Source organism: Rhinolophus sinicus, linkage group LG06, assembly GCF_036562045.2.
Source record: "Rhinolophus sinicus isolate RSC01 linkage group LG06, ASM3656204v1, whole genome shotgun sequence".
Classification (NCBI taxonomy): Eukaryota; Metazoa; Chordata; class Mammalia; order Chiroptera; family Rhinolophidae; genus Rhinolophus; species Rhinolophus sinicus.
The window spans coordinates 131,549,037-131,561,347 of NC_133756.1; the positions used below are offsets into that span (position 1 = coordinate 131,549,037).

General features: G+C 35.9%; 1 protein-coding gene and 1 long non-coding RNA gene across 3 annotated transcripts in view; one reads left to right on the top strand and one right to left on the bottom strand.

The window, feature by feature from the left end:
• Positions 1 to 12,311, top strand: part of LOC141572241 (uncharacterized) — a 95,239-nt gene that overhangs the window by 75,198 nt on the left and 7,730 nt on the right. The gene's annotated exons all lie outside the window — the stretch shown is intronic.
• PIK3C2A (phosphatidylinositol-4-phosphate 3-kinase catalytic subunit type 2 alpha) overlaps positions 1 to 12,311 on the bottom strand; it is an 86,745-nt gene that overhangs the window by 52,785 nt on the left and 21,649 nt on the right. Inside the window, exon 3 of the mRNA XM_019746618.2 lies at positions 2,278 to 2,381. Within this exon, the coding sequence (XP_019602177.2) occupies positions 2,278 to 2,381 (104 nt within the window). The remainder of the gene's footprint in view (positions 1 to 2,277; positions 2,382 to 12,311) is intronic.

Sequence of the window (12,311 nt, forward strand, 5' to 3'; positions counted from 1 at the left end):
CAAAATTTTAGAGATGAAGTCCTTGAAAACATATAGGGAGGCCCGGGGGTGAAAACACTATTGTAGGATATAGATATTAGATATAAACCATATATGAAGAAAAGAAATAGAAGGCCATTCAGGATGACAAGTCTAGAGTGTAGTTTCTCATCTTAGGGAAACCACAAATGCAACAGGAAAAACTTCTGCTGATATCTCACACTCCTTTAAGAATTTTCTCTGAACCAATAACTAGTCGATATAGCAAGCTTTATCAATTACAAGGAGTGTGAAAAGAAAACAAGAAATAAAAACCAGAAAAATACAGTTAATAGTGTCCTGAATCAGAGTATAAAACAGCTTTAAATGAAAGAGACGTTTGAGATCAATAATCCAACTCCCTAATTTAATAGAAGCAAAAAAACCCAAAAAAAACAAGGCCTAGAACTGGCACTAAATTCCAAGTCTGTTATACAGTAATCTTACCTGTAAACAATTTTTATCCTGACAGTCTTATACTAATTTCACAGCTGAATTTAAACGATTAAATGAATCATGTTAGGAGATTTCAAAAATGAAAGAATTGGCTAAGAGTATAAATGCTTGTTTTTAAAATGCACTGCAGATATGAACACACTGGAAAAAATTGAAAGAGCCATTAATTTCTTCAAGGACACTTCCTGACCCCAACCTCCAATGTCAAAGGGGAACAAGAGAAGTTCCTAGAACAGCTTCAAAAACACCTCTACTTCCTACTGCTCTGAAATATTTGTTGCATACTCTCCTGATAAAAATAAAATTACAAAAAGAACTCATTCTCTCTTTAGTTCATCTGGGATTTCATATTACATAAGCCATTGTGTGTGTGTGTGTGTGTGTGTGTGTGTGTGTGTGTGCACATGTGTGTAAATAAAAATAACCATTTTAGCTTATTGGCAGTTTTTGTAAACAACTCAAAGATTCAAATGGGGGGAAGCTTAATTTCCCCCCATTAAGCTTAATTTCTCAAATGCAACAGTCACTCAACAGTCTAATAGAAAGCATACAGGGCTTGTTGGGGGAGAAAATTAAAGAAACTAGATGAACACATAACAGACTATTTCTAAACCATTAAGGTAAAAAGATTATTTCCAAATTGTTAACCACACATACATAATGGTATAATGGCATAAAGGCACAGGTAATTTTTAATACAGGTAATTTGCATGCTAAGTCATCTAAATGTCTATTTTAAATGCTTACTGAAAAACATGAGTTTTAAAAATGCAGTTAAGAGTAACCTTTGCAGGAAGAAAAAGTGGCATACAGTTTTGGCATACATACAGTTTTCTTCCTTTTTCCCCCTAAGATATTCTGCAGAAAAGAAATGCTGGCTAAAAGGTAAGATAAAGCAAGACAGTTTTAATGAAATATTACCAATAGTTTAGAAAATCTAGTTAAATGATATGGGAACCCCAAACTCTGCTTTGCTTAAAGCAGACCACTCTGGGACAAATACAGGATTGAGAATAAACTCCCCAGTGATCTATTTTCTCTTTTTTTGATAACATATCTTATCTCCTCGGCCACAATGTTTGTGTTTATCCTCTGGTGGGTTTTTTTCTCTCTGGAGCTGGCTGAAGACTCCTTTTGTCTGCCTCTCCTTTAAGAACATCAGAATGTGAAGTCTAAGCTATCAGTAGCTATATTCCCTGCTTCAAAATCCCATCAGCAGTAGAAGAAAATGAAGCCAACGTGCATGGAGGAAGGGTAGGGGGAGAAAGAGGAGAAAGAAGGATGGGAAGTGGGAAAGGAAGAGTCTGAAGGGAGGAGGGCTCGACTACAGTGTATGAATTCCTGGAAATGGCTGTCCCTGAGCTCTGTCCCATCCTTCCTCTTTCTGCTATATGGGTTTGTGAACCAATACATACCCTTTCTTGATTTAAGATAGGTTAAGATGGGTTTCTAGCACTCACCACAAAAGTCTGAGTAATGTGGTGATAGAATGGAAAGAAAACATGCAGAACCCTGGCTGTGTTCAGTTTTTTCTTCTAAATGCTAAGAAATGTAACAAGAAGACAGATTCAACTGTAGTTTGTGTTAATGTGCTAATTAACTGTTTGTCTTAAAATGTTAAGCCACAGGGAGAAAATAATTCAAAATTTTAGAATTATTACCAAAGCTAATTTTCAAGTTAAGTTTGTTTTTTTTTAAGTTTATTGGGGTGACAATTGTTAGTAAAGTTACACAGATTTCAGGTTCAGGTTAAGTATTTAAGTGAGCATTTAATAAAAATCTTTATAAAGAAAAATTACTTACTTTGTAATGGATTGACAAAAAGCTGCCACTTCTTCATTCTGTACTTCAATTTCTTGTAGAAGAGAACTCCCAATTGGTAAACTGCTGGTCCCCTTTGGGTCTTTCTGTAATCAAAAAAAGTGTTTTTATTTAAAAGTATAAGATCCCCAAAATTCTAAATAGCAGCACAGCATAAACACATTTTTACAAAAATATGGTAAAATAATTTACATCAGTAACAAAGTTTTAAACTATGGACTCCTATCTCTAAAAGTAATGCTGATTAAGCCTTATTTTAAAGTTCATTGGTTTTCACTTGCTCAAAAGTAGAAATAGGCTGCTCTTTGTATTGGTCAGTAAGAATGGAATGCTAAAGATGTTTCCATTCAAAACTTTCCTGAAATGAATGCTAAGTTAACAGCTGAATGAAATTAAGGGAGTATCCTGTATTTTAAGAAAATGAAGAGATCAAGCCCATTTGGGATTCCTCTAATAAGCCAGGAAGTCTATATACCGTGCTTCCCTGAAAATAAGCCCAGGTCTTATATTAATTTTTGCTCCAAAAGACGCATTAGGGCTTATGTTCAGAGGATGTCATCCTGAAAAATCATGCGAGGGCTTATTTTCCGGTTAGGTCTTATTTTCAAGGAAACACGGTACTTAACTTAGGCTTCCTATTCCAAGAAAGCAGCTGGTTCTTTATGTAAGAGAATGAGTTTTAGGAGTTAGTGGGCATTTTATAATATGTTAATCAACTTATATAAACAATCTGACAGTCCTTCAAAAGTTAATTTATATCTGATCTAAATTTGTGTGCAACATTTAGGAAATAAATTCACCACTCAAGCATAGCCAAATAGCAGTCTTTTTAGAGGTATTTCGGTTACTACATAAAAATAACTTAACTTGGCACAAATTTCAAATGTAAATTTCCATTAAAATTAGAATTGGAACATGCTCAATTCAAAATTAAGTGAACCAGAACACAGCATATAAATTTCAAGAGTTTTAAATTAATGGATTTCAATGACCATGGCATACAAGATTATGAATTTTCTTCTTTTAAAATGTGGCAGAGCCCTTTCTGCTAGACTGTGATATGTACACTTGGGGAAGAAAAAAAGGAAAAACCCAAGTCTTGAGTTCTAGAAAATCACAATTAAAAATAATAGAGCTTATGGATAAAACAGAGTTAAGGCAGATTTCTCAAAATCAGTGTAACTTTATAATCAAAGCCCTAACTAAAATAATAAGACCCTATAAAAATACTGGCATAGTTCAATCTCCACTCGAATTTGTACCTAGTATTATGGACTTGGAACCTTACACCTGGAGCTCCTGTTTCCTCGTTTGTGCTATGGAAGTCTGAAGGCATTGCTTGTAGGTGGCCAATTTCAATAAACTTAAAAATGTTATCCAGGATATGGACTTCTTCAACAAAATTCTTAATGGAAAGGAAAATGTCTTCACAGTTTCTTTGTACTAAACTGCTTCACCAGAGTACTTAAAGCTGTGGAATATGAAACCATTCTTTTTTTTTTTAAATATTTTATTGGGGAAGGGGAACAGGACTTTATTGGGGAACAGTGTGTACTTCCAGGACTTTTTTATTTTTCCCAAGTCAAAAAGATTGTTGTCCTTTCAATCTTAGTTGTGGAGGGCACAGCTCAGCTCCAGTTCCAGTTGCCCACTGCTAGTTGCTAGTTGCAGGGGGCGCAGCCCAATCTGGGAGGCAGCTCAGTTCAAGGAGGTAGCTCAGCTCAAGGTGCTGTGTTCAATCTTAGTTGCAGGGGACGGAGCCCACCATCCCTTGCGGAAGTCGAAGAGTTGAACCGGCAACCTCGTGGTTGAGAGCCCACTGGCCCATGTGGGAATCGAACCCACAGCCTTCGGAGTTAGGAGCATGGAGCTCTAACCGCCTGAGCCACCGGGACGGCCCCTAGGAAACCATTCTTGAAGCCACTCATACAACCACCATTTTCACTAAAGAACACTTCTGTAGGACTTTCGGTGTCTTCCTTACTATTTTCTTATATTGCTAATGTTCTCTTTAATTGTGAGAAAGTTTGTTCTTGATTGCTTTAAAATGTTAATATGCTGGTAAAGATTGTTTGAACTAATGCTACTTCCCTATTTTTTTTAAGTTTTTATTTATTTTTATTATTTTTTTAATTGAAGTTTATTGGGGTGACAATTGTTAGTAAAATTACATAGGTTTCAAGTGTACAATTCTGTAATGCATCATCTATATATTACATTGTGTGTTCACCGCCCAGAGTCAGTTCTCCTTTCCATCACCATATATTTGATCACCTTTACCCTCATCTACCACCCCCCTCCTCCCTTACCCTCTGGGAACCACTGAACTATTGTCTGTGTCTATGAGCTTTTGTTTCTTCATTTGTTTGTCTTGTTCTTTTGTTGCTACTTCCCTATTATACTGACATCAATCTCGTACTTACCAATTACATCAGTTAATTTGTGTTACAGAAACAAGCACAGCAGAAAATACATCATACTACCCTAAAATTGGGATTTGATGTTTCTAACAAATCTTCTGGTATGACACTCCAAGTTTGTCACAGTCTAATCCAATCATACTTCCCAGAGCTTCCCAAATGATTTCTATGTTCCAGTTAGCTTGAATCATATCCTGTTCCTATAAAACACAAATTGAGCTACCTCGCCTCTGAAACTTTATCTGTCTTCAATGCCTTCCCCCTAAACTGCCCTCACAACACAAGTAAAAAAAAAAATATTAAAATTTTAGTAGATTTAATGCCCAACAGAATGTCACTTCATCTATAATGCCTTTTATGATTACTCAATATGAAGCAATTCTTACCTCCTACCATGTTTCCACGAAAATAAGACCAGGCAGGTCTTATATTAAGTTTTGCTCCAAAAGACGCATTAGGGCTTATGTTCAGGGGATGTCATCTCGAAAAATCATGCTAGGGTTTATTTTCCGGTTAGGTCTTATTTTCAGGGAAACATGGTAGCACTTCTAAACATTTAGTCTGAACCAAACACTATAGCATTACATCTTGTTGTAAAAGCTCCTTAGAGATAAGAATCAAATTTTACTGAATTTTATATTTTTGTAGAACTTTATACCCAGTTCAGAAGGCACTCAACCACTGGTTCAACTTTTGGATGTTTTGCTCCCTCTAAAAACAAGTTAAAATTCACTTATATACTCGTATAACCAATGAATTTGCCATAAGAATCATAAAACATTGAAAAAATATAAGGCACTATGTAATTCTTTCAATAATCTCTTAAAAAATAGCAGTAATTTTCATTAATATTTGATCTACAAGATAATCTTTTTCTAATATCTACTTTACAGTGAAATACCATCTCATACACAGTAGGATGGCTACTATTAAAAAAAACCCAAAAAAACACACAAATGTTGGGAGGATGTGAAGACACTGGAAGCCTTATACACTGTTGGTAGTAATGTAAAATGCTCCAGCCACTGCGGAAAACAGTATGGTGGTTCCTCAAACAATTAAAAATAGAACTGTCATATGACCTATCAATTTCACCTTTTGGGTATATACCCAGCAGGTCTCAAAGAGATATTAGTACACCCATGTTCACAGCAGCATTATTCACAAACAACAGCTAAAATGTGGAAGCAACCCAAGTGTCTATCAACAGATAACAGAGAAGCAAAACGAGATAGATACACACAATGGAATATTATTTAGCCTTAAAAAGGAAGTTCTGCAATATGCTACAACATGGATGGACATTATGCTAAGTGAAATAAGTCAGTCACAAAAAGACAAACACTGTATGATTCCACTTATATGAGGTCCTGACAGAATTCAAAATCATAAAGACAGAAAGTATAATGGTGGTTGCCAGGGGCTTGGGGGAAGGAAGAATGGGAAGCTGTTGCTTAACGGGTATAACTGCAGTTTTACAAGATGAAGAGAGTTATGGGGGTGGATGTGGTGATGGCTGTACAACAACGTGAATGTATTTAATATCATTCCACTGAACTGTACACTTAAAAGTGGCTAAGGTATGTATTTTATAATAGAAAAATATCTAGCAATTACTAACATTTATTACGTGTCAGGCTCTGCTGTAAGAACTTTACAGGTAGGCATATATGTATTATTTATTTCTAACAAAGCACTAGTAGGTAGGTATCATACTATTATTATCCCCATTTTAAAGAATAAAAAAGGAGGCACAGAGAATTAACTCACACACGGTCACACAACTAATGTAATCAGAGTTAGGATTTCAACCCAGGCAGCCTAGCTTCAGAATCACATGCTTAATCAACTATGCCATTCTACCTCTAAAAAAAAAGTCTCAAAAAAAACCTTAAAAACATCAAGAGAAAAACATGTGACCTTTACAGAAGTAATACTATAGAAAACCTGTATTTTTTCTTGACCCAATAATCATCTTTCCTTCTTTAACTGTTTTTCTTGTTTTACTTATTAACACATTTTGAATGTCTAGATCTTCTTAACCAAAATGTATGTTTTATAGTGCCTTTCATGAATTAGGTTCTTCCATTCAAGAAGGTTAAAAGTTTCAATCGACAGTGACAAAAATAGATTATAATAACTAATACTCTGCTCATACATTAAGGTAATAATAGAATCTGGTAAATTAACCCAAATGTTCTGTCCACAACGTGAAAAACAGCTGGGCTGCCAATGATTTCATCTCATATATTAGCATTTGTTTTTTTCCATTCTTTCTAAAACAAAGAAAAATTTTAATTTTACACCTAGTCCCTCAACTCTTGACCCCCCATCCCTCTCTCAAACTCCACTCAAACAACCGAAGCACCAAATTATCTTTTTTCCATTGATCTTGCACATACTTTTATATGCACTCAAGGCTTTCTGTTTTGTACTGCAGTTATATGCACACACATCTTGTCTCCCCCTTCTAACCCAAGTTCTTTAAGGATGTGGTCTGCAAATGATTAATATGTGTAACTCTCATACTGTATACGCTCAAATATTTTTCAATGAATGAAAGTGACAAATGAAAATCAATACTGAAAAAACTGCTAATGCCATTATCCAATATATGGAACAAAGAAAGAAGAGGTTTGTTGCAGAAGATATTGAGTTCTCCAGTAAATAAACATATCGGGTTTGGAAATCCAAGCAGATGTTTGGTCATCACCTAGAAATACTGTATTCCAAAAATTCCAGTCCAGAGCTAAACACCTAGATTTGGGGAACATCTGATTTCTGCAATTTTCTACAGGGAAATTCTCTGCTAATTACTGTCAGCATCCATCAGGGTCACTGAGAGAGCAGTATCCCAGCCAACGGGGTTTTGGGTCCAAACTCCATCAATACGAGACAGTCTCTTTAGGAGGCTGAGGGACACAATAAGGGGCTGCCCTCACTAGGCATCAAGCTGGGATATCTCTTTATATTTATATGTATGTGTGTGTCTGTGTATATATATATATATATATATATATATATATAGTACATGCACACACATGGACATACACACATATAGATTTATTACAAGAAATCAGATCATGTGATTATGGAGGGTAACAAGTCTCAAGACCTGCAGTTGGCAAGCTGGATACCCAAGAGAGCCGATGGTGGAGTTCCAGTCTGAATCCATCAGACTCAAGACCCAGGAAGAGCCAACATTTAGTTTGAGTCTGAAGGCAAAAAAAAAAACTATCTTCCAGCCCTAAGGGAGTCGGGCAGGAGGAGAATCCCCTCACTGGCCGTAGGGCCAGCCTTTCTGTTCTATTCAGGCCTTCAACTGATTGGACAGGCCCATCCATATTAGGGAGGACAATGTGCCTTTACACAGGCTACTGATTTAAATATTAATCTCATCCAGAAACACCCTACAGACACACCCAGGATAATGTCTGACCAAATGTCTCAGCACCCAGTCAAGTTGACACATAAAACTAAGCATCATGTCAAATACATGGTGATGGAAGGAGAACCGACTCTGGGTGGTGAACACGTAATACAATATATAGATGATGTATTGTAGACTTGTAGACTTGAAACCTATGTAATTTTGTTGATCACTGTCACCCCAGTAAATTTTAATTAAAAAAAAAAAAAAGCATCATAGCATCTCAACCACAAAGAGCCAAGGAGTCACACTGCTATGAGAGTCTAGACAAGTGGCTTTCAAATTCTTTACTCTGGAGCCTAAAGAATAAAGCACTGAACAAGAGAGAACAGGTCAGAGATATTAAAGATAACCAAGAGCGAAACTTTGGGGGAATGCCTATGTTTAGAAGCTAGACAAAGGAAAAGGAGTCAAAGATCACAGGAGGAACACTAGGAAGTAGATTTAACCAGGGCAACAGAAGAGAAGTTTCAAAAAAAAAGGATGTAGTCAATTGCTGCAAATGAAGCAAACGGGCTGGACAGTGAATAGGGTCACTAGATTGGCAATTAGTATTCATGTTCCCAGAAGTAAGTTCTGCAACATGGTGAGAACAATGGAGGACAGTAAGAGCCTGGAAAGGCAGTAAATGAAAACTCCTCTTTAAAGAATAATGGTAGAAAATACTTTGGGGAGACATGAACAAGAAAAGAGGTAAAAATTAAGTTTTGGAAAAGGGGAGGGATATTTCTTCCCTCAAACCAGAAAGGGTAAATCTAAGGTGGACAAGTGCATATAAAGGAGGGCCTTGACCTCAGCATTAAAAAAAAAAAAAAAAAAGGTAGCAAAGTCATCTACTAGATGGCAGTGAAAGGGTAGATTACGGGTTTAAGGAAAGCAATAAAGACTTTAAATAATTCACAAAAACTTATCAGTACATCTCTGTAAAGCAGTTACAAGAATATGGAAAGCTTTAAGCCTACACAAGTCCAAGGTTCATGCCATTAGCCCAGAAATTAGATGGCATACAACCAAGTTTTCAATAAATTTACTTTAAGCATTAAGTACGTGCACACACACACACACCAGTTACTATTCAGAACAAAGTTGGTTACTTCTTTATTTGAAAATTTTAAAACGTTTACAAAAGGACTTCAGTAACCCATTCAATTAGTGTACTTCACTCAGCTGCACAATGAAAATCACGTTTTGTTCAATTTTCTCTCTTCTTTATAATTAATGATAATTAGACATTGTGTCAATGGGGATATAAATGTTTATAATGTTAACACAACTAACTTTTAGAAAGCGTAAATATCCACAGAACTTCACAAAACCATGTCTCTGAAAACGATTTGGTTCACTAGTAAAGTCTTTGAAATCTGCTCAAAGTAGCTAAATACATAGCTATTAACTAAAAGTCTGATTTAAACTTAAATTGCCAGAAGACAGTTTGAATCAGTGTATCTTTTCCTGTTTTTTTCACAAAACACTTGAACTAAAGTATTTAAATTATTATTAACAAAACAAACGACACTAAAAGGAAACAGGAAGTAAGCTTGCTGAATGAGAAGAAAAACACCCTTCTGAATTTTTACCACGAAGCATAAAATTCTTACAGGAAATGAATACTCAACTATATAAAGTCATTTTAAAACTTAGACGTTGCAATCTTATTTCCCAACAAAAAACATAAACCACAGGGAAAAGTTTTCAAATAGAGATGAATGGTGTGTGAAAAATTAAAAGTTCCACCCAATATGTGTGCCACTGACCTTCCACACTACTGGTGTTCTGCTTACCTCGCCCTTTTGGCCTACATGAAACCAAACTTCTTGTACACAAGAAAACGATGAAATCCTAGTATCAGTAAGAGGGTTTAGAACTTTTCTTTGAATATAAAAATTCTCTTAGAGCGTCTGTAACAAGTGCACACCAAACCTCTGATTAAATACGTTCAATAATTGTGCGCTGATGACCTAAGAGGAACCATTATTAAATAGCTATTTTTATAAGTTCCTTTGTCAACATTTAACTATAATACCTACCTCCTTGAATATTGTTCCTGTCCTACTTTCTGGGACAATGGATCTTAAAATCAAGTTACTAAATTTCTCAATTCACATAGGAAATATATAAACAAATAGGATTTGCTTAATTTCATGTTTTCTATAAAATGTATTTAACTTTCAGCACTTGCTACCCCTTGGTGCTATTAAAATCTAGCACAAAATGCTACTTAATGGCACAAAGCAACATACTTATTTAATAGACTGAAAAATTTAGTACACTACTATTTCATCTTTTTTTAACAATACTGTAATATTCAGATATGCTACTCCCTGAATTGGTTTGGGAAACTATGTTCAAAATACAAAACTTAAAAAGAAAAAAAAGTCCACTTCCTCTTCTACATGGCAATTTTCCAAACTTTAAATATTATTCCTAAAAGGGATGTGAGAAATCATCTAGTCTAACCAACTGTATTTCACAGATGAAGAAACTCTCAGATCCAGAGTGACTTATCTCCAATTAATATTCTCTTCTTCAGACAAAGTATCGCCAATCTTTTCAACAGTTCTTTATATGACAGAGCTTCTAGATCCTGAACGACCATAGTTTTTTCAAGATACACTATAATTTACCATTGGCTCTTCTTAGAATGTGGTGCTCAAATACAATCATCATCAGATGGGGTTTTAATAGAGCAGAGTATACTGGAATGATTAACAACTGTATCCCAGCCATGCTGCAGTTAAGACTCCTTCAAGACAGGGCAGGGAGCCTCAGCCACCTCACATTTCAGACATTGTGCCATTTAACAAAGCTGTTGATGCAAATACATGTAGTCATCTAGCTCCAATCTCTGATTAATCAACTGATCAAGCCATGTTATTTTTGCTTTGACTCATGTCTCTCATAACTAAATTGCTTTCTCTTTGATCCTTCCCCCATACTTGAAATAAAACCTAAGAACATGCTTCTGCTAAAACTGATCTTGCCAAGAAGCCTAGTTAATTCTTAAGAGTCTGAGCAACTAATCGTTCTCTGCAACTCCCATGTGATCTGATTTCCCAGATCTTGCTAGGAACTTCTTTCTATCTTTAGGAAACTACCTATCCTCATTAGTCCTGTGAAATTCTTTCTGAAAGCACCCCAAATAAGGAAAATATCAAGAAGGTACTGTGACAAATACTAAAAATGAACAGGAAAAAATGTATGAAGGGAGAAAGTTTAAGGGGTGGACATAGGTACCACAGCCCTGCCCCACCAAAGGAAAGGGTGGACAAAACATGAGTTGAACCAGAAGTGACCAGTGTAAACTAAAGAGGGCAGCAGGGAAAGGAAGCAGTTTGCGGCAAAAGCATTACAACCTAGGCTAGGGGTTTTAAGTTACAAAGAAACTGTTCCCAGGGTGCTCTATTTTTAAGTTTTGCTATTTTTAAGTTTTATCACCTTCCTAACCTCATAGGCTCCTGAGGTATGGTTCCAAACGCGAGTTCAAGAGAACAGGTTGGCTGCATCAGAATCACTTATGATATGTGTGAAAAAGTTCTCTTTCCCCTTAAATTCCACACTCCACTTCCTCCCCCTACCCACATCCGCAAACACACGTAAAACCAGGACTGAGTTAGCCCAAACTCCTCTGCAGGACTGACACACACTGAGTTTGGGAGGCTGATTATTTGACCCATGTTTCAATTATCGGTTGTAACAGGTAACTTATTACTCTATTACACTTCATTTTTAAATTCTTCAGTACACATCTCTAAAATATAAGAGCTCATTCACCTAAGTACAATACCATAATTACGTGAAAACAATGAGTAATTCCTAACTTCTTTACATCTCAGTTTCCTCACCTATAAAATAGATATGGGTCGCTTTGGCATCATTGGATTCTTAGGAACTATCTACTATGTCTGTGACATATATATACATGTATATATGTGTGTGTGTATCTATATCGACACACACACACACACACACACACACACACAGAGTTCAGTTTGAACATCTACAGTACAGATTAAAAAGCATGAAGCTCTTAGATTCTGAGTTCCAGTCTTAGATCATAGTGCAGTAAATTCCAGTCGATCCAGAAACCTCAACTTGTTTAAGATGATAAGCACAGTTCACTTGGAATAATCATCTCAGCTCACCTGGAACAATCTGTTTCCCTTAAT